General features: G+C 46.2%; 1 protein-coding gene across 1 annotated transcript in view; it reads left to right on the top strand.

Annotated features, from left to right (window-relative positions):
* Window positions 1–13,182: 13,182 nt before the first annotated feature.
* DNAH17 (dynein axonemal heavy chain 17) overlaps window positions 13,183–22,620 on the top strand; it is a 116,840-nt gene continuing 107,402 nt past the window's right edge. Inside the window, exons 1-10 of the mRNA XM_036836416.1 lie at window positions 13,183–13,527; window positions 14,707–14,900; window positions 15,650–15,842; window positions 16,023–16,122; window positions 16,383–16,468; window positions 16,671–16,796; window positions 17,551–17,703; window positions 17,828–17,917; window positions 19,672–19,839; window positions 20,243–20,359. Of these exons, the coding sequence (XP_036692311.1) occupies window positions 13,183–13,527; window positions 14,707–14,900; window positions 15,650–15,842; window positions 16,023–16,122; window positions 16,383–16,468; window positions 16,671–16,796; window positions 17,551–17,703; window positions 17,828–17,917; window positions 19,672–19,839; window positions 20,243–20,359 (1,572 nt within the window). The remainder of the gene's footprint in view (window positions 13,528–14,706; window positions 14,901–15,649; window positions 15,843–16,022; window positions 16,123–16,382; window positions 16,469–16,670; window positions 16,797–17,550; window positions 17,704–17,827; window positions 17,918–19,671; window positions 19,840–20,242; window positions 20,360–22,620) is intronic.

Raw genomic sequence — 22,620 nt, 5'->3', positions numbered from 1 at the left:
CTCTTTCAGATTTTTCATCATTAATGAAGAGATTTCTGTGCATTAATTTTGTATCCTGCAACTTTACCAAATTCATTGATTAGCTCTAGTAGTTTTCTGGTGGCATCTTTAGGATTTTCTATGTATAGTATCATGTCATCTGCAGACAGTGACAGTTTTACTTCTTATTTTCCAATTTATATTCCTTTTATTTCCTTTTCTTCTCTGATTGCTGTGGCTAGGACTTCCAAAACTATGTTGAATAATAGTGGTCAGAGTGGACATCCTTGTTTTTTTCCTGATCTTAGAGGAAATGCTTTCAGTTTTTCACCATTGAGAATGATGTTTGCTGTGGGTTTGTCATATATGGCCTTTGTTATGTTGAGGTAGGTTCCCTCCTTGCCCATTTTCTAGAGAGTTTTTATCGTAAATCAGTGTTGAATTTTGTCAAAACTTTTTCTGCATCTATTGAGATGATCATATGGTTTTTATTCTTCAATTTGTTAATATGGTTTGTCACATTGATTGATTTGCGTATACTGAAGAATACTTGCATCCCTGGGATAAATCCCACCTGATCATGGTGTATGATCCTTTTAATGTGTTGTTGGATTCTGTTTGCTAGTATTTTGTTGAGGATATTTGCGTCTATGTTCATCAGTGATATTGGTCTGTAGTTTTCTTTCTTTGTGACATCTTTGTCTGGTTTTGGTATCAGGGTGATAGTGGCCTCATAGAATGAGTTTGGGAGTGTTCCTCCCTCTGCTATATTTTGGAAGAGTTTGAGAAGGATACGTGTTAGCTCTTCTCTAAATGTTTGATAGAATTCACCTGTGAAGCCATCTGGTCCTGAGCTTTTGTTTGATGGAAGATTTTTAATCGCAGTCTCAATTTCAGTGCTTGTGATTGGTCTGTTTATATTTTCTATTTCTTCCTGGTTCAGTCTGGGAAGGTTGTGCTTTTCTAAGAATTTGTCCATTTCTTCCAGGTTGTCCATTTTATTGGCATATAGTTGCTTGTAGTAATCTCTCATGATCCTTTGTATTTCTGCAGTGTCAGTTGTTACTTCTCCTTTTTCATTTCTAATTCTATTGATTTGAGTCTTCTCCCTTTTTTTCTTGATGAGGCTGGCTAATGGTTTATCAATTTTGTTTATCTTCTTAAAGAACCAGCTTTTAGTTTTATTGATCTTTGCTATTGTTTTCTTTGTTTCTATTTCATTTATTTCTGATCTGATCTTTATGATTTCTTTCCTTCTGCTAACTTTGGGTTTTTTTTTAATTTTTTATTTATTATGTTTATTTTTGGCTGTGTTGGGTCTTCGTTTCTGTGTGAGGGCTTTCTCCAGTTGCGGCGAGTGGGGGCCACTCTTCATCGCGGTGCTCAGGCCTCTCACTATCGCGGCCTCTCTTGTTGCGGAGCAGGGGCTCCAGACGCTCAGGCTCAGTAGTTGTGGCTCACGGGCCCAGTTGCTCCGTGGCATGTGGGATCTTCCCAGACCAGGGCTCGAACCCGTGTCCCCTGCATTGGCAGGCAGATTCTCAACCACTGCGCCACCAGGGAAGCCCTAACTTTGGGTTTTGTTTGTTCTCTTTCTCTAGTTCCTTTAGGTGTAAGGTTAGATTGTTTATTTGAGATTTTTCTTGTTTCTTGAGGTAGGCTTGTATTACTATAAACTTCCTTCTTAGAACTGCTTTTGCTGCATCCCATAGGTTTTGGATCGTCCTGTTTTCATTGTCATTTGTCTCTAGGTATTTTTTGATTTCCTGTTTGATTTCTTCAGTGATCTCTTGGTTATTTAATAATGTATTATTTAGCCTCCATGTGTTTGTGTTTTTTATGTTTTTTTTCCCTGTAATTGATTTCTAATCCCACAGCGTTGTGGTCAGAAAATATTCTTGATATGAGTTCAATTTTCTTAAATTTACTGAGGATTGATTTGTGATCCAAGATGTGATCTGTCGTGGAGAATGTTCCGTGAGCACTTGAGAAGAAAGTGTAATCTGCTGTTTTTGGATGGAATGTCCTATAAATATCAATTAAATCTATCTGGTCTATTGTGTCATTTAAAGCTTGTGTTTCCTTATTAATTTTCTGTTTGGATGATCTGTCCATTGGTGTAAGTGAGGTGTTATAGTCTGCCACTATTACTGTGTTACTGTCAATTTCCTCTTTTATAGCTGTTAACAGTTGCCTTATGTATTGAGGTGCTCCTATGTTGGGTGCATATATATTTATAATTGTTATATCTTCTTCTTGGATTGATCCCTTGATCATTATGTAGTGTCCTTCTTTGTTTCGTGTAACATTCTTTATTTTAAAGTCTATTTTATCTGATATGAGTATTGCTACTCCAGCTTTCTTTTGAATTCCATTTGCATGGACTATCTTTTTCCATCCACTCTCTTTCAGTCTGTATGTGTCCCTAGGTCTGAAGTGGGTCTCTTGTAGACAGCATATATATGGGTCTTGTTTTTGTATACATTCAGCAAGCCTGTGTCTTTTGGTTGGAGCATTTAATCCATTCACGTTTAAGGTAATTATCGATATGTATGTTCCTATTACCATTTTCTTAATTGTTTTGGGTTTGTTTTTGTAGGTCCTTTTCTTCTCTTGTGTTTCCCACTTAGAGAAGTTCCGTTTTGTTTTTGTAGGTCCTTTTCTTCTCTTGTGTTTCCCACTTAGAGAAGTTCCTTTTTGTTTTTGTAGGTCCTTTTCTTCTCTTGTGTTTCCCACTTAGAGAAGTTCCTTTAGCATTTGTGTAGAGCTGGTTTGGTGGTGCTGAATTCTCTTAGCTTTTGCTTGTCTGTAAAGCTTTTGATTTCTCCATCGAATCTGAATGAGATCCTTGCCGGGTAGAGTAATCTTGGTTGTAGGTTCTTCCCTTTCATCACTTTAAATATGTCCTGCCGCTCCCTTCTGGCTTGTAGAGTTTCTGCTGAGAAATCAGCTGTTAACCTTATGGGAGTTCCCTTGTATGTTATTTGTCGTTTTTCCCTTGCTGCTTTCAATAATTTTTCTTTGTCTTTAATTTTTGCCAATTTTATTATTATGTGTCTTGGTATGTTTCTCCTTGGGTTTATCCTGTATGGGACTCTCTGCACTTCCTGGATTTGGGTGGCTATTTCCTTTCCCATGTTAGGGAAGTTTTTGACTATAATCTCTTCAAATATTTTCTCCAGTCCTTTCTCTCTCTCTTCTCCTTCTGGGACCCCTATAATGTGAACGTTGTTGCGTTTAATGTTGTCCCAGAGGTCTCTTAGGCTGTCTTCATTTCTTTTCGTTCTTTTTCTTTATTCTGTTCTGCAGCAGTGAATTCCACCATTCTGTCTTCCAGTTCACTTATCTGTTCTTCTGCCTCAGTTATTCTGCTATTGATTCCTTCTAGTGTATTTTTCATTTCAGTTATTGTATTGTTCATCTCTGTTTGTTTATTCTTTAATTCTTCTAGGTCTTTGTTAAACATTTCTTGCTTTTTCACAATCTTTGCCTCCATTCTTTTTCTGAGGTCCTGGATCATCTTAACTATCATTATTCTGAATTCTTTTTCTGGAAGGTTGCCTATCTCCACTTCATTTAGTTGTTTTTCTGGGGTTTTATCTCGTTCCTTTATCTGGTACATAGCCCTCTGCCTTTTCATCTTGTCTATCTTTCTGTGAATGTGGTTTTTGTTCCACAGGCTGTAGGATTGTAGTTCTTCTTGCTTTTGCTGTCTGCCCTCTTGACAGTTGTCTTCTGAAAGATGCTCTGGAGGATGTGCTGCTGGGACAGGAGTGGGTGTGGAGAAGGAGAGAGGGTGTTTGTAGACCCCAGGGTATGGGAGGGGGTAACATGGCTTGGACCAGAGGGCAGTAGCCATGGAGGAAGGTGGTCCTATCCAGAGACATTGAGGAGGCAGAATTCACTGGTGTCGACAGTGGAAGCCAGGACCCCGCTGGTGCCTGAGCAGCTGGCCGGTCATCCACTGGGTCAGCAAAGCCTTAAGGAATACCAGGTGTGGGGGTGTGTGGGAGGAGGTGGGAAGAGGGGGAGAGGTCAGTTTTGTGCACTCTGACTTTGAGGTGCTACTTCCAAATAGCAACCTTGAGCTCTGAGAATGGGTCTAGGCCAGCGTGATGGAGACTGGGTAGTGTCCACAGATTCCCTTCATCCACTCAGTAACCTGTCAACTTAAAAAAACCACACAGTTTAAGAACTGTGAGTTGAGTTTATTCAGTGTCTTATTCAGCAGACTATAACCTGGGAGACAGCCTCTCAGATGGCTCTGAGAAACTGCTCTGAAGAGGTAAAAGAGGAGCCAGGATGTATATGAATTTTTTGCTGGAAAAAACATGTCACATCAAAAGATGACTGCTAATCACAAAGAACAGACATCTCAAGTTAATAATTCTAGTGCTTTTCTTTCTTTTTTTTGGATTCCAACCACTTTATTTTCTTTCAGGGCACACTTTATAGCATTGTATTATAGGAATCAAACAGTATATCAACAAAAAATGTTTTTCTAGAACTTTTCTATGTATGGGAAGATTCAAGAATCTGGGGTGATTGAAATTTTTCTTTAGATATGCATCTTAACTATCTAGGGGCAGCTATCCAAAGCACAGAATGCTTCCTGTTTTTCTCCATCCTCAGTTCCCCTCAGGCATGCAGTCAGTGGGCAGCTATAGTGGCTAAGGGCTTGACCCTTGTAGATCTGGAATGCTGGGCAACCTTTTCCTTTTCTTTACAAACCCAACCCTCCAAGTCTGGGGGACACATGGATGCCAGGTAGAGACTACACTTCCAGCCTCCCTTGCAGCTAGGTGGCTGTGTGACCAGGCATGGGCCAATAGGGTGTGAGCAGAGTGGCCTGGGCACCATCTGGACTAATCAGTGAAGACATGTCCCTCCTCCCAGTTCCGCTCCTCCTGCATCCCAAGTACAGTGGACAGAGAGAAAGCCAAGTGGGTGTCTTCATGGAAAGAAAGAGAGATGGAGACAGACATTCCAGGCAATTCTTTAGAGAAGGGTGGCCGTGAAGTGAGTGGAAGTAGAAGGCAGGGTGAGTTTGAAGAGGGTTTTCCTCTAAGATGGTAACGGCTTGTTCATTTCTCAAAGATGATGGCAGAAAGAGGTTCAATGGCAGAGACGAGGACGGGCAGGAGGGGAGGGGACCCAGGGCACGGTAGAAGGGTTCACCTACACAAGAGAGGGCTACAACTCAGTTTTATCAGGTTTGATTGCAGACATTTTAGAAAGTTGGTTCCAATGGTTCCAGTTTTCTACCTGAGGTAAAAGGTGAGGCTGTCTGCTGAGGGGGAGGGGAAAGGTCAGGGACTTGAGAAAAATTAAGACTCAGAGGAATTGTCCTAGAGCACAGTAGAGTGAGCTGACGAAAGTTAATTGAAAACAAAAACAACCAGCAGCAGTCTGACAGTGCGTAGACCAGGTGAGTGTACAGGTGTGTGATTTTTTCCCCCCCAGCAGCACTGAGCCTGGGTACCAGTCCAACAAAGAGAGATGGTCAGTATTACCATGGGGCGTAAGGAAAGGACCAGGGGCGAGGTCAGTGCAAGTGTGATACACGATGGCCCTGGGAATCAGAGAGAGGGAGGGATGGAGGAGAAGACAGCAGGGGATGATGGAGGAGGGCAAGCAGAGGCGCCCACAGGAACTGGAGGGACAAATTAAAGCAGGGCCTGGACATGCTGGAAGCAACTGAGGAGGCCAAGGAGCCAGGAGGCCAGGGAGTGATGAGGTTGTCTCTGTGGTCCCTGAAGTCCCCTAGGGGAGGTGGGAAATGAGGATGCAGAGGAATGCCTCCTGACAGTGATCTAGAATCCAGAGTCCTGCATGAGTGCAGATGTCTGGGATGTGGAGGGGGAGGCACAAAAGTGGCAGGAGAGCCCGGGTCTCAAAGTGAAGTGGGGATTTGTGTGTGTGGTAAAATGGACTCTGTTGTGCTGGTCTTAGCTTATTAACCACCAGTGTTGTGGTTGGAAAAGCCCTGTGGTTCTTACTGTGATTGCAAGATGCCCTTCAGCAATAACCATCCAGAAACTTGGAAAGAATTAGAAGTTTACTACTTACAAGACCTGGAACATACACAGCACATGTGGGGGCACACAGTGAGGTCATGTGTGTGTGGGGGTGTACCTGAGATTGTGCTTTTATTGGGGTAGAGGGTGGGGGCCTAGGGTTCTGAGGGCTCACTCTTTATTGGTGAACTTATAAGAGTGGGAATTTAAAGCGCAGGAAGAGGAAAAAATATACAAAACCAAAAACAAGTAGCCCAAATTGTCAGTTATTAAAATCAACCAAGATCTCTAAAACAAAGGAGCCTCAGTTGTGGGGGTGGCCTGGCCCTTTATCTAGTCACGTGGCTGGCAATGTGTTGAAGGCGATGCCTCGGCAATGAAAGCTTAATTCAGGTGCTAGCACCACAAAAAAGAAAAAAAAATACTGTCAGGGCTTACACTACATATACATAAAATAAAAGTTACCATTCTGACCATTCTTAAGTGGCATTAAGTACATTCACACTGTGGTGCAACCAATCACCACCATCCATCTCCAGAAATTTTTCATCTTCCCAAACCGAAATTCTGTCCCCATGAAACACTAACTCTCCATTCTTCCATCTTCTAGCCTCTGGCAACCTCTATTCTACTTCATGTCTCTATGAATTTGACTACTCCAGGGACCTCATATAAGTTCATTTCCCTGATGAGTTGCATTTCCCTGAAGACTAATGATGTTGAGCATCTTTTCATGTACTTATCAGTCATTTGCATACCTTACTTGGAGAAATGTCTATATCCTTTACCCATTTTTAATTATGTTTGTGTTTTTATTATTGTGTTATGAGTTCTATATATGTTTGGAATACAAGTCCCTTATCAGCTATATGATTTGCAAATATTTTCTCTCATGCTGAGGGCTGTTTTTTCACTTTCTTCATAGTGTCCTTTGAAGCACATAAGTTTTTAATTCTTCTTTTATTGATATAGTTGATTTACAATGTTGTGTTAATTTCTACTGTATAGCAAAGTTACTCAGTTATACATATATACACATTCTTTTTAAAATTCTTTTCCATTATGGTTTATCCCAGGACATTAAATATAGTTCCCTGTGCTATACAGTAGGACCTTTTTTGTCCATCCATTCTATATGTAACAGTTTGCATCTACTAACCCCAAACTCCCAGTCCAACCCTCCCCAAACCCCTCCCTGTTGGCAACCACAAGTCTGTTCTCTATGTCTGTGAGTCTCTTTCTGCTTTGTAGGTAGGTTCATTTGTGCCATATTTTAGAGTCCACATATAAGTGATATCGTATGGTATTTGTCCTTTTCTTTCTGACTTCACTTAGTATGATAATCTCTAGTTGCATCCTTGTTGCTGCAAATGGCATTATTTCGTTCTTTTTTATGGCTGAGTAGTATTCCATTGTATGTATGTACCACATCTTTATCCATTCATCTGTCAATGGACATTTAAGTTGTTTCCATGTCTTGGCTATTGTGAATAGTGCTGCTATGAACATAGGGGTGCATGTGTCTTTTTGAATTATAGTTTTGTCTGGATATATGCCCAGGAGTGGGATTGCTGGATCATATGGTAATACTATTTTTAGTTTTCTGAGGAACCTCCATATTAGTGGCTGCACCAACTTACATTCCCACCAACAGTGTAGGAGGGTTCCCTTTGTTCCACACCTCCTCCAGCATTTTTTATTTGTAGACTTTTTAATGATGGACATTCTGACTAGTGTGAGGTGATAACCTCATTATAGTTTTGATTTGCATTTCTTGAATAATTAGTGATATTGAGCATGTTTTCATGTGCCTATTGGCCATCTGTCTGTCTTCTTTGGAGAAATGTCTATTTAGGTCTTCTGCCCATTTTTCGATTGGGTTGTTGGTTTTTTTGTTGTTGTTGAGCCGTATGAGCTGTTTGTATATTTTGGAAATTAAGCTCTTGTTGGTTGCCTCGTTTGCAAATGTTTTCTCCCATTCTGTAGGTCATCTTTTCATTTTGTTTATGGTTTCCTTTGCTGTGCAAACGCTTATAAGTTTGATTAGGTGCCATTTGTTTATTTTTGCTTTTATATCTATTGCCTTGGGAGACTGACCTAAGAAAACATTGGTATGATTTATGCCGGAGAATATTTTGCCTATGATCTCTTCTAGGAGTTTTATGGTGTCATGACTTATATTTAAGTCTTTAAGCCATTTTGAGTTTATTTTTGTGCATGGTGTGAGGGTGTGTTCTGACTTCATTGATTTACATGCAGCTGTCCAACTTTCCAAGCAGCATTTGCTGAAGAGACTGTCTTTTCCCATTTTATATCCTTGCCTCCTTTGTCAAAGATTAATTGACTGTAGGTGTGTGGGTTTATTTCTGGGCTCTCTATTCTGTTCCATTGATCTGTATGTCTGTTTTTGTCCCAATACCACACTGTTTTCATTACTGTAGCTTTGTAGTATTGTCTGAAGTCTGGGAGGGTTATGCTTCCTGCTTTGTTCTTTTTCCTCAGGATTGCTTTGGCAACTGTGGGTCTCTTATGGTTCCGTATAAATTTTAGGATTATTTCTTCTAGTTCTGTGAAAAATGTCATGGGTAATTTGATAGGGATTGTGTTAAATCTGTATATTGCTTTGGGTAGTATGGCCATTTTAACAATATTAATTCTTCCAGTCCATGGGATATCTTTCCATATCTTTGAATCATCTTTAATTTCTTTTATTGATGTTTCACAGTTCTCAGCATATAAGTCTTTCACCTCCTTGGTCAGGTTTATCCCTAAGTATTTTATTTTGAGGGGTGTGATTTTAAAAGGTTTTTTTTTTCTTCCCATTCCCTTTCTGATATTTCATTGTTAAAGAAATGCAACCAATTTCTGTATGTTAATCTTGTATCCTGCTACCTTGCTGAATTCATTTGTCAGTTCTAGTAGTTTTTGTGTGGAGTCTTTAGGATTTTCTATGTATAGTATCATGCAATCTGCATATAAGGACAGCTTTACCTCTTCCCTTCCAATTTGAATACCTTTTATTTCTTTTTCTTGTCTGACTGCTATGTCTCAAACTTCTAATACTATGTCAAAGAGAAGTGGTGAGAATGGGCATCCTTGTTCCAGATTTCAGCAGGAAGGCTTTCAGCTTTTCACCATTGAGTATTATATTGGTTGTGGGTTTGTCATAAAAAGCTTTTATTATGTTGAGATATGGTCCCTCTATACCCACTTTGGTAAAAGTTTTTTTCATGAATGGATGTTGAATTTTGTCAAATGCTTCTTCTGCATCTATTGAGATGATCATGTGGTTTTTGTCTCTTCTTTTGTTGATGTGGTGTATTACATTGATTTTTGCGTATGTTGAGCCATCCTTGTGAACTTGGGATGAATCCTTCTTGGTCATGGTGTATGATCTTTTTTGATCTTTTTTATGTGTTGTTGTATTCGGTTTGCTAATATTTTGCTGAGATTTTTTGCATCTATATTCATCAAAGATACTGGCCTATAATTTTCTTTTTTGGTGGTATCTTTGTCTGGTTTTGGTATCAGGGTGATGGTGGCTTCATAGAATGTCTTTGGGAGTGTTCCCTCCTCTTCAATCTTTTGGAAGAGTTTGAGAAGGATTAGTAAAAGTTCCTCTTTATATGTTTGGTAGAATTCGCCTATGAAGCCATCTGGTCCTGGACTTTTGTTTGTAGGGAGTTTTTTTGGTTACATATTCTATTTAATTTCTAGTGATTTGTCTGTTCAAATTATCTATTTTCCTTGATTCAATTTTGGTGGGCTGTATGTTTCCAGAAAGTTGTCCATTTCTTCTAGGTTGTCCAATTTGTTGGCCAATAATTGTTCATAATATTCTCTTATGTTTTTTTTTTTCTTCCCAGTATCAGTTGATGTTTCTCCTCTTTCATTTCTTATTTTGTTTATTTGGGTTCTCTCTCTTTTCTTCTTGGTGAGCCTAGCCACAGGTTTGTCAATTTTGTTTATCCTTTCAAAGAACCAGCTCTTGGTTTTATTGCTTTTTTTTTCTATTTTTTAATCTTTATTTTGTTTCCTCTCTGATATTTATTATTTCCTTCCTTCTGCTGACTTTAAGCTTTGTTAAAAGTTTTTTATTTTGATGAGGCCTAATTTATCTTTTTCTTTGGTCACTTATGCTTTTGGTGTCATATATAAGAAACCATTGCTCATTCAAGGTTATAAAGATCTACTCCTATGCTTTATGCTAAGAGTTTTATAATTTTAGCTCTTACATTTAGGTCTTTGATCCATTTTTTAGTTAATTTTTTAGGTGGTGTGAGGTGAGGGTCCAACTTCATTCCTTTGCATGTGTTCCAATACTATTTATTGAAAAGACTCTTCTTTCCCCAATTGAATTGTCTTTGTACCCTTGTCTAAAATCAGTTGCCCATAATGTATGTGTTTATTTTTGGGCTCATCAATTCTATTCCATTGATCTATCCTTATAGCAGCCACACTCAGTCTTAATTACCATAGCTTTCTAGTAAGTTTTTAAAATAATTTTTTATTGAAGTATAGTTTATTTAGAATGTTTCAGGTGTACAGCAAAGTGATTCAGTTATAGATACATATATCTATTCTTTTTCAAATTCTTTTCCATTATAGGTTATTACAAGATATTGAATATAGTTACCTGTGCTGTACAGTAGGTCCTTGTTGTTTATCTGTTTTGTTTTGTTTTGGTTTTTTAAATTTATTTTATTTATTTATTTTTGTCTGTGTTGGGTCTTCGTTGTGGTGCACGGGCTTCTCATTGCAGTGGCTTCTCTTGTTGCAGAGTGCGGGCTCTAGGCGCGTGGGCTTCAGTAATTGTGGCACACAGACTCAGTAGTTGTGGCTTGTGGGCTCTAGAGCACAGGCTCAGTAGTTGTGGCACACGGGCCTAGTTGCTCTGCGGCATTTGGGATCTTCCCAGACTAGGGCTCAAACCTGTGTCCCCTGCATTGGCAGGCAGATTCTTAACCCCTGGGCCACCAGGGAAGTCCCTGTTTATCTGTTTTATATATAGTAATCTGTATCTGTTAATCCCAAATTCCATACTTATCCCTCCCCCCTTTGGTAACCATAAGTTTGTTTTCTATGTCTGTGAGTCTATTTCTTTTTGTAAATAAGTTCATTTGCATCATTTTTTTAGATTCTACATATATGTGATATCATAATGATATTTGTCTTTGTCTGACTTACTTCATTTAGTATGATCATCTCTAGGTCCATCCATGTTGCTGTAAATGGCATTACTTCATTCTTTTTTATGGCTGAGTAATATTTCCTTGTATATATACCACATTCACCTGTTGATGGACATTTAGGTTGCTTCCATGTCTTGGCGATTGTAAATAGTGCTGCTATGAACTGTAGTAAGTTTTGAAATTGAGAAGTTTTGAAATTGGGAAACTTCGCTGTTTTTTCAAGATTGTCTTGGCTTTTCTTGGTCCCTCAGATTTCCCTAAGAAATTGAGGATCAGCTTTTCCATTTCTGCAGAAACACAGCTGGGATTTTGGCAAGTATTGTGTTGAATCTGTAGATCAGTTTGAGGAGAATTGCCAACTTAACAATATTAAGTCTTCCATTCCATGAACATGGGATCTCTTTCCATTTATTTGTCTTTAATTTCTTTTAATGATGTTTTGTAGTTTTCAGTGTATAAATCTTGCCCTTCTTTTAAAATTTTATTCCTAAATATTTTATTCTTTTTGATGTTATTGTAAATGGAAATTGTTTTCTGAATTTCATTATCAGGTTGCAATGAGTATTACACTAGGGTAAGTCAGGATGCATGTTATAATGTCTATGTACCTCTAAAAAACAAAAGGTGTATAATAACCAAGATAATGGGGAGGGAATGAAACAAATCTAGAAGAAGGCAAGAAAGGAAAAGAAAGGGAATCTAGAAGAGGCAAGACAGATAATAAGCACTTAATAAGACAATAGTTTTAAACCCCAATATGTTAGTAATTTCGTGAAATGAAAATGAACTAAATGTTCAAAGGCAAAGTTTGTTTAATCCAAGAGCCTTTCCACTGTGGTGGGTAATTGACAGTTGTTCATTTGCTACACCACCACTGGTCACTCAGGTCCTGAGAAGGTTCTAGAAGTCCCAGTTACCAGGAGACTTGCAGAAGTTCCATGGCAGTTGGTGCCCCTCAAGGTAAGGGAGCCATTTCCTTTACTGGTCTGGGAAAGAGCTGCCCATTGTTTGGCTCTGCTCGCTACCTGAGAAGCCATTTGCTGTCAGCTGTGAGTGGCCATGCATTGTGTGAGGGGTGCTTGGAGGCAAGGCTGAGGAGGCTCCAGAGGACAGAGGTAGAACCCAGGCTACCTGGGTAATGGGTCTACTCTGGTGGACAGAGTAGACCCATTACCCACCCTGGAAGGTGCTCTGTTCCCTGCTCGGGGCCGGTCAGGATTTTGGGCACCCCTTTAAATTTTATGCCCACAGGGAATGCCTCATTTGTCCTGGCCTTTTGGAGCTTCAAGGGTGTCCCCCCAACTCTCCAGTTAACCCTGACCCTACGGGAGAGCCACAAGGGATTCTCCCAGAGGAATGTGAGCAGCTTCTGTGGGGTCCATGGGCACATGATGGGGGCTGGGGGGTGGGAGAGGCCGAAGGGCTGGGCAAAAGTTGGGGTACACTATGGCTGGGGTTAGGACAGGGAGAGTGTGATGAACCCCACACCTGCACATTGGGTCCACCCCCTCCTGTCTGACTTTAGCCCATATCCTGGGGGTGTGATGTCACCTTCCTGGGATCTTTCAACCTGACCCTTTCGTTGCCTCATTTCACCTTTCCCCACCCCGTCACCTTCAGACTATCTTGCTATGATCCTTTCCTTTTCTCCTTTTCCCCAGGGCCCATCTCAACCTTTCCCAGCCTATTAACTTCCTGGTCACAGTTAACACAAGCACACACCACTGCCATGTGGCCCTGCTCCATGGTGATACCCACAGCGGGGCAGAGGGCAGCCATCCAGCCAGAGCAGACAAACACAGCCCCCTGGTCCTCCCTCACCCGCAGCCCATCCATGGCTGAAAACAGTATATTCACGATGACCCTTTCCTTTCTCGATTGGTTAGAACAGGGATTTCAGATGGTTCCAGTGACAGGCAGGAAATGGAGATTCCCCAGGAGACTGTGCTGTGTCCGTGTCTCTGTTCATTTAACAGGTGTAAGTGAACGTCAAGATGATGATTACACCAGACGTCAGGTTAGAGTATTTGGAGAGTGTCGCTTCCATCGTCCTAAAGTTCAAGCCGGACAAGTGGAGTAAAATGGTCGGAGCAGAAGAGAACATGGGTTTGTTCACCGAATTCTTTGAGAAACCGGACGTCCAAGTTCTGGTGCTGACACTCAACCCCGCTGGCATGATCATACCCTGCCTGGGCTTCCCGGCCTCCCTCAAGTCCAAAGGGGTGTACTTCATCAAGAAGAAACCTGAGAACATCAGCAAGGACAACTACAAGGACCGTCTGGTCTATGGGGACATAAGCCCCACCCCTGTGGACCAGCTGATCGCCATCGTGGAGGAGGTGGGTGCATCTAGGCCTCGCTGGGGCGGGGCAGAGGGCTCAGGAGGAGCAACACCTGTTTCTCATACTTTGAGTGAGTGGCCTTGAGCGCTGCTACCCAGGGAGCAGGTCCAGGGGCCAGCGGCATCTGCATCACCTAGAAGCCGGTCAGGTGTTCGAGAGCTCAGGCCCGGCTGCCCTGACGGCTGAGACAGATGGGCTTTCTAACATGACCTCCAGCTGATGCTGTGCATGTGAGGGCTGAGTGCCCCTGGCCACCACCTGTCCTCTCTCGAAATCACTAGAACCTCCATACTGCCCTGGGGACATCCCTGCCCGTAGCCTCAGAAGGCATGGGCCATTTGAGATGCAGTAGATGGGTTTCCTAGTTCTGAGACTTCAAGCAAAGAAAGGGAACAAGCAGGTGCCGCTCTACGTATCTCTCCACTGTTGGCAGGCATGGCAGGTGCAGCTCCCTCTGGAGAGTCAGACCAGCCGGAATTCCAGTGACTTAGCTTTCCTAGTCACCGTTCTCCTCATCTGTGAGATGGGGGCGTGCGTCCCTGCCTTGTGCAGACTCAGGCCACAGGGGCCGCTCAGCCAGGACCCAGGCCAGCCTCCTCTCACATCCACCGAGGCAGCTGGCATGGCCCGAAGCTGGGGCACACGGGTGTTTGTCGTTCTCTGCTCGGGCTGCCCTAGCAAAGCACCACAACCTGGAGGCTGCAAGTCCCAGACGAAGGTGTGAGCTGGGCGGGTTCCTTCTGAGGCCTCTCTCCTTGGCGTGTGGATGGCCGTCTTCACACGGCCTTGAGTCTTCATGTGGCCTTCCTTCTGTGCGTGTCTGCGTCCTCATCTCTGCTGAGGACAACGGTCATATTGGGTTAGGGCCCCCCCCTTAATCACCTCTCGAAAGGCCCTCTCTCCAAATACAGTCACATCTGGAGGTGCTGGGGCTCCCACGTGTGACCTGGGGGCGGGGGCACAATTCAGCCTATAGCAGCACTCTGAGGCAGCGCGAAATGTTTGCTTTCAGCCACGAGTGTGCGCTCTTGGGGTCTGCCTTCATGGAGATGGCACAGGGGCTGGGCTGTCGTCACTGGCCTCAGCACCTCGACTGGCCCCACCTCCTTCTGCAACGGGAGAAGGGCTCGGTTCCCCCCGGGGCCTGCGCACTGAGGACCCTGCCCCTCCTTTCAGGTCCTCTACTCCCTGTTAAACCAAAGCGAAAACATGAGCGGATGGCCCCGCGTGGTCTCAGAGGACATTGTGAAGCAAGTCCACAAGCTGAAGAACGAGATGTGTGTGATGGGCGGCAAGATCAAGGGGAAGACGCTGCTGCCCATCGCGGAGCACCTGGGCAGTCTGGATGGCACCCTTGAGTCCATGCAGAGGTAGGGACCCGGCCAGGGAGCTGGCTGGAAGGAGGGGCATCTGGTCCCCCACCACCAAGGATAAACTGTCTCACTGAAAACTGGTTTCGGAGCTGACGAAACCAAGGAGGGCAGGATGGTGCCTTTAGGTGCTGAGTCTGAGATCGAAGGCACAAGGACAGAACAGGACGAGAACCTGGAGCCCCCGAGGCTCCAGCTCTGGCAACTGCTGGACACCTGTGCTCCAGCCCCTCCTCCGTCAGACACAAGGACTAGGCCAAGGACGTCACATTGTCACATGTCACACAGGAAAGGGGATACCCAGCTTTAGGACGTGGGTACTGAGGGGCATGGAAGGGATTTTCAGCAGGTGGAGGCTGGGCTTCTAAATCGAGGCTGTGGCATCCCAGTGGCCCACAGAAGCATGAGGACTCCAAGGTGGCGCCTTGCACCTGCCTGAGCGCCATTTGCAACCGCCCGGTGCGTGCGACGCTTGAAGCAAGTTGCAGTGACAGTGTGTTCCTTTACTCCCATCAGAGGGCGACCGCTCCTGCAGGGCTTATCACATGGCAGGTCCTCTAGGCCCCCAGCACATGCCCCATGGTGACCCCAATCAGAACTGCTGGAGGAGCCGTCATGAACGTGGGTTTTATTCCAGAGCTGGCCCTCCTCATCCTCTTTCTTGGGGGCACTGGCATCCCTGGCAACACCCAGCGTTGGTGCAGGGTCTCTCCTGGCTGACAGCCTCTCCCCCCGACTCTGCCCGGCAGGATCCCCTCCTCCCTGGACAACTCGCTGCTGCACGCTATCGAGACCATCGTCATCGACTGGTCCCACCAGATCCGGGATGTGCTGAGCAAAGACTCGGCCCAGGCCCTGCTGGACGGGCTGCACCCCGTGCCCCGAGTCGAGTTTGAGTTCTGGGACGCCCGGCTGATGAACCTCAAGTGCATCCACGAGCAGGTGACGCCTTTTCTGCCCCTGGCGACCGGGCGCCCACTGGAGTCCTGAGCACCCAGCCTCCCCAGGGGGACCCCTGAGGGGACCCGGGTAATCCGCGTGGATCCCTCAGCACCGGCGATGGGGTCAGGCAGCCTTCGTCTAGAATCTGTTGAAAGGCTAATTTTCTTCTTTCCTTCTCAGCTCAACAGGCCCAAAGTGAACAAAATCGTCGAGATCCTGGAAAAAGCCAAAAGCTGCTACTGGCCAGCCCTGCAAAATGTGTATACGAATGTCACTGAGGGTAAGCGGGTGGCCCTATGAGAACACCTCCCCCCTCCAAGAGGAAGGTATCAGCCCCTCCTGGGAGGGGCTGGGCAGGCCCCTTGCTGACCCCGGGGCGGGGGCGGAGCTTCCTCGGGCCCCGCCTTTTGAGGAAGACCCGTTCTTGAGGCAGTGGGTGTCCATAAACACACAGAGCTGCCCGTCACCACTTCTGACCGTCGGGAGTGGGGTCCAGCTTCCGCTCCCCTGTGGATGAGCCCCTGTTCTTGTTTGGGGCAGGCCTGAAGGAAGCCAACGATATAGTGCTGTATCTGAAGCCTCTGCAGATCTTGTTGGAGGAGATGGAACAGGCTCACTTCACGATGGTACGTTAGCAAGAGCAAGGTCATTTGGCCGGGGCTGGGCTTGTGTCTTGGGGGAGCAGGGGCTGCGGGCTTCCTGGCTGTGGTCGGGCACGAGGGCCAGGCGAGTGCCTCTTCCTTCCCCTTGGGGGTCCCCTCCTGGGCCGTGGGGAGGGGCGTGCTGAGGTGCTGCGACAAAGCGCCCGCCCGGCCCGTCTCTCCCCAGCTCCCGACCTTCATCGCCAAGGTGCTGTATACCATCTGCTTCATCTGGGCCACGTCCGAGCACTACAATACGCCCTCCAGGGTCCTCGTCATCCTGCAGGAGTTCTGCAACCAGCTCATCGAGATGGTAGCCCACCTGGCCCTGGCCACCTTCCCTGCCTCCTGACTGCCGCCCGCCCCATACCACCCCGTGTTCCCCAGCAGTTTAAAAACAGGCAAAGGTGCTGGTGCAGGGATTTACAGGCTCCGGGCTAAGGCTGGGCCCTCTGGGTGGCCACCCAGGGTTCTCCCAAGACCTGGGCAGTGCCAGCCCAACCTGCCCCACGCCGGGGGTGGGGAGGAAAGAAAGTGGGGCGGCCCACTGAGTCCCAGCACCCCAAGACTCGGCCGGGGGCTTTGTGGGATTTATCTGCTCCGACACCAAGCCTCCTCCCGTCTCCCTCAACACCGATTCCCTTTCCTTCTTCCATTTCACAAGCAGGGGTTACACAGCCTCCAAGGTGTGAGTTGCAGCCTTGTGCCCCTGGGCTGCCTGCGTGTGTTAGAATCATGCTCGCAGCCCTGTCTGCAGGCCCAGAGGGACCTAGTGGCCCAGGATCCCGCAGCCGTAGCAGGACTGCGTTTCTGGGCCCCTAGTCATCTGCCATCAAAATCTGGTTGTGCTGTGGCCTTAGCCCGGCGTGAGGGTCCCAGTGAGAGAAACGGCTCGGGCGCCTGCAAATGCCCCACAGTCAGCAGACGGGCTGGGACCGTGGATGTGTCAGAAGTGGCCCAGGGGCCTGGGGCGGGTCATTCTAACCAGTGAAACAGCTGTGGACAGTGCACCCGGATGTCACCTCTCCGGCTGGTCCGAACTTGGGGACGCCTTCCCTTCTGCCCAGACTCGGACCTACCTGAGTCCCGATGAGGTGCTGAAAGGCCTGCAGGGTGAAACTGTGGAGGCGCTGAGCGGCGTCTCTCTGTCCGTGAGCGTCCTAAAGGAGCTGTACCGAGCCTACGAGTTCTGCTGCACCAACATGAAGCTTTTCTTCAAGGTACGGTCTGCTTTGTAGAGAGCGAACCGGGGGAAAGAGGTCAGGGTGATGTTGGCCCCAGCGTCGGACCCCATGGACGTGTCGGAGGCAAACGCAGCCTTTTCTCTCTCTCTCTCTCCCCTAGAAAGACAAGGAGCCGGTGCCTTGGGAATTCCCTTCTTCTCTTGCCTTTTCCAGAATAAATTCCTTTTTCCACCGCATCCAGACCATCGAGGTAAAGGTGGAATTTGGCTCACCTCCCCCTGCACCACTCCGGCTGCCCTCACCTTAGGAGAGCCGTGTCTTCTGTCCTTATCTCGCTTGCAAATAGGCTGCCATTAGGGAAATAAAAGTCACACCCAAACGTCTGCGTCATGGGGAAACCGAGTCCCTGGGCCACCTCTGCCAGGCCTGGAGCTGTTAGCCCAGAACAAAGCGACCCATTTTGCTTGCTTTTCCCCTTTCTCCTGCTTTCTGTCTATGAGCAGGTTAATGACAAGGTCAGTGACCCTGGTCAGGAAGCCTGCAGGCCAAGGGGGAGAGAGTTAGTGGGACTAAGTTAGCCCAAGTGAAGATTTAAGAGGGACCCTATTTGGATACATGGAATGACACATGGCAAATTAAAATTTTTAAAAAGGTTCAAAATGGTTTCCTCTGGGGAGAAGAGGTGAGGGGTGAAGGCATGGGTAGGGCAAGAAAGTTTTCCTTTTCGTTTTGTAATCTTTATGGTCTTTTTTTTTTTTTTTTTAACTTTATGCACATTACATCCTTTAAAAAAAAAAAAAAGGCGGGGTTGGGGGGAATCATCCTGGAACCATTCATTCACTGGGCAGTGATGTTATGATGGATGCCATCAACAGTGGCTTCAGGAAGGCGTGTCTAGTTCTCATCCACACCCTCTGGGAGGCAAAGCAGGAAGGCCCCTTAAGACTCCCAAATTCCCATCATGGAGTGTTTCTTCATGCCTGAAGGCTCGAGCCCAAGAACTGGAAGGTCCCAGCCAAGTTTCTGGCCAAGTAGCCACTGGTTCCTACATTATAGATTGTGAATCAGGATGACGCTTCTAGGAAAAGAGGGGCTTTTGGGGGTGGGGGAAATGGCCGTGCCAGCCACCCCCTGCCTGAGGGCTGTGCCATCGTGCTGCCCTCCTTGGGTGTAAGAGCCCCAGAGCTCAGGGCATGGGGATGCTGTTACTTTGCGTTAGGTTTGCTTGGGTTATAGCTCGATACATCTTGGACATCTGGTGGGGGAAGTGGCATCAACCTCGGCACTGGCTTAGGGGAGGGACACGAGTACCCTACGAGCACCTTCCGTCTAAGCAGCACCAGGCACTGGGTCAGGCACCTGGGGGCTGCTCGTCATCCTCAAGAAGCCTTTGGGGTCTCGATCGGGGAATAAGAGCTACACACAGAAGCGTTAGATAACGTGATAGGACTGAATGGGGTTAAATGCCAAAAGGAAGAGCACAGATAGCAACTGGGGATTCTGGAAAAGAAGGCACCACCATGGGCTAAAATAGTTGGGACGGCTTCCAGGAGAAGGCGAGGTGAGACCCACACCTCAGAGTGAGTGAGGGAGTGGGATTTACACTCAAACATCCATCAGGCACCCTGTACGTGAGGCCATCAGGAACCACCCCGTGCCTTTCCAACTGTTTCATCCCACAGCTGAGGAAGTGGGGCCCCGGTAAAGTGTGATTTATGTAGAGGCACATTTCGCCCAGTGTTGGGTCAGGACAAGAGCCTGACCTTCACCTCCTCCTCCTCCACGATCACAACTTGGAGATGACTCATGGGACCCTTCCTTCCATCTCTTCTCTGCTACAGCAACAGCTTTAGAGAACAGTAACACCAATACACAGAGGGCCCCTCCAGACTGCTGTGTGGCCCCGGGGCTCCTCCCTGCCGCGGTCAGAGCTGGATGAGGGACTGAACTGTTGGCGTAGTTAGGAAGATGAACTGACGAGGGTGCTGGGGTTTCCTCCACCAGGACCTTTATAAAACAGCCATCGGGTTTCTGAAGCTGGAGAAGATTGAGCTCGGGGGCGTGAGGGGCAACATCCTCGGAAGCCAGGTCACTCAGATCTATGATGAGGTCTTTGAGCTGGTGAAGGTTTTTGCCGACTGCAAATACGACCCCTTGGACCCCGGAGATTCGGTAAGTCGGGGGCCTTGGCAGGATCGATGGCAAATGCCCCGAGAGTGGGAAGGCACACGGAGGGAGCACGTGTGGCAGAGAAAAGATGGTGCAAAAGATCTGCCCCGGGACTTCCCTGGTGGCCCAGTGGTTAGGACTCTGTGCTGCCAACACAGAGGGTGAGGGTTTGATCCCTGGTGGGGGAACTAAGATCCCACGTGCCGCACGGCGAGGCCGAAAGATAAAACAAACACCAAAAAACTCTGCCTGTGGAGCAGCCTCCAAGACAGTGAGCTAGCTCAGCCCAGATGTAACCTGAATCCTGCCGAGGGGGTGGGGGTGTCCATGGGCATTAGAGTGAGCCCGCCCCCCTGCTTTGCATGCTGGTTACGATTACAAGGTTGGTGTTTTAATTCGCTTTCAGAGTTTTGATGACGATTACGCTGAGTTTGAGACCAAAATTCAAGATCTGGATAGGAGGCTGGCCACGATCTTTTGCCAGGGGTTTGACGACTGCAGTTCTATTGAGTCCTGTGCAAAGGTACGGGTGGGCGGGGACTCTGCATTGACTGGGAGTTCGTCACAGCAGCACCGCGATGCTGAGAACGATTGTAGAGATGGTCTAATCATGCAGCCTCATTCATAGGTAAAGAGCTAGGCCCAGAAAAGGCCAGGGACCTTTCTCGGGGCCTTAGAGCAAGTCAGCAATCATCACCTTGAGTAGCACTGCCACATCTTAGAGTAAGAGAGGAAAGTGAACACGAGGTGGTTATTTTACTGAGTCCTCTTGTGCTCCATTTATCCTTATATGATTCAGTTCCCCCACTACTTATAAGGAACAGAAGTTAGAGAGAGGCAAAATTGCTATAAAAATAAAACACATCCACATTTTGAGCTGCTGAGCCACACTGACACTTTCTTCAACATTTGAGACCCAAGAAATAAACACAGTATCATTACGGGGGGCCGTCTCTAGGTGGTGGGGTGATGGCTAATATTTGTCTGTCTTCTGTGTACTTTTCTACGGTTTCCGAGTTGTGTGCATTAAGTATGTAGTACTTTTACAGTTAGAAAAAAGCATTGATGTTATAAAAACGTTTTAAAAATAGATTGCAGAAAAGCACTAAAATCCCTAGAGAATGTCAACTTGAAAGAGAAACGCAAATGTCCAATACAGACATAGGTTGTTGGTTTAACCTCTCAAATAATCAGGAAAGTGCAAATTAGAACAGCAAGGTGCCTTTGTTATGGGTCAAGCTGGCTGGAATTGTGAGGAGCTAGACACTCGTCCCCACAGCTGGTTGGCGCGCCCCTCCCCGAGGATCCCTCAACAGCAGGCACATTGGGGGTCATGGAGACGGGCCCCTGGACCTGCTCGGTCCAAGCTCACAAGGCAGCCGACATTCAGTGCCAACACACCACTGCCTGTTCACCAACTTGCAGGCAGAACACTCAACACCAAGCACATCCTGTCTCTGCAGACAGACCTCTTTCCCTAGGGCACGCTCACCCTGCTATTCCCAGGACAGTCTGGTTTTGAAACAAAGTCCAGCATTTCAGAGAACCCCCCACTTCGGTCCCAGGCAAACCAGGACCCTCACCAAGCAGTCAGGAGGGGCTAAATAAGTGTGGGTGAGAACAGAGTCTGTGTGGTAATCAAATGTTTCGCAACATCAGCCTGTGTTACCTTTCCACTGCTGCCATAACAGATTACCGCAAGGGAAGCCAGCTAATTGAAATAGTAAACTCAGAAGAACATAATGAACAGAGTAAATTTGCAGACCCCTTACTCAAAATAGCAGTGCTCAGAAGTTATGCAGACGTGGTGATTATCGGACTTTCCAGTGTTTTGCATACATCACCGTCTCATCAAATAATTCGGAACTCGGGCATTTACACCCATTCGTCAGAGTCATGAATAGATGGCTTGGGCTGCAGAGACCACTGGTGGGTTTCTCCTGGCTCACGTGGGACTTGTGAGATATAGTTCACATAGCATACAATCCAGCTGTTTAAGGTGTACAGTTAAATGGTTTTTGGTGCATTTAGAGTTGTCCAGCCATCCACAATCAATTTTAGAACATTTTCATCACCCCCAGTCATTCCCCATTTCTCCCCAACCTCCCCAATCTTAGACAATCACTAATCTACTCTGTCTCTCTAGATTTGCCTATTCTCACATGGCACTTCTCTAAAACCTTGAATTAGTCACCAGTATTTAAAAATTGAGAGAGTGCACATAAAAATCCAGGTTTTCACTCTTTCTTGGAAAAACAGACCTGGCCACACGGGACACACAGTCCCTCATGGTAACAAGTGGCTGCGGGGGCGGAGCTGTTCCTGACGATAGACAGCACGTCGGTGCTTCAGTTTGCCCCACTCCTCACCACTCCTTATTGCCCTAGCCCAGCATTCGTCATGCCTTTATGTGACCTGCCTTGCCCCTATGATTGAGAGGGGGGATCTCTGCAGGATGTAGTGTGTGTAGCCACAACTCATCTGGACAATAGATGTTGAGTATTTAAGTGGGCAATATATGTATATGCTCGGGCAGCTTTTTTATTTCTCTGTCTAGTTTTATGCATGTTTATCATCCATGACTCTCTGCAGGTCAGAACTATCTCTTCCCCTCACTTTGCAAGCCTCTGGGTTGCTGCCAGTAATGCAATGCCTGGAGGAGATGACCGATAATTAGCACATTACCTCATTTAATTCTCACAAAACCCAAGCTCTTTGCTAAATTCGTTACCTACATTGTCTATCCCATTTCACCAGCTCAGACAGGTCAAGAAAGCTACTCAA

This window comes from Balaenoptera musculus, chromosome 20, assembly GCF_009873245.2.
Source record: "Balaenoptera musculus isolate JJ_BM4_2016_0621 chromosome 20, mBalMus1.pri.v3, whole genome shotgun sequence".
Lineage (NCBI taxonomy): Eukaryota > Metazoa > Chordata > Mammalia > Artiodactyla > Balaenopteridae > Balaenoptera > Balaenoptera musculus.
The sequence above is the reverse complement of the archived record's forward strand: the minus strand, read 5'-3'. Positions and strand labels throughout refer to the sequence as shown.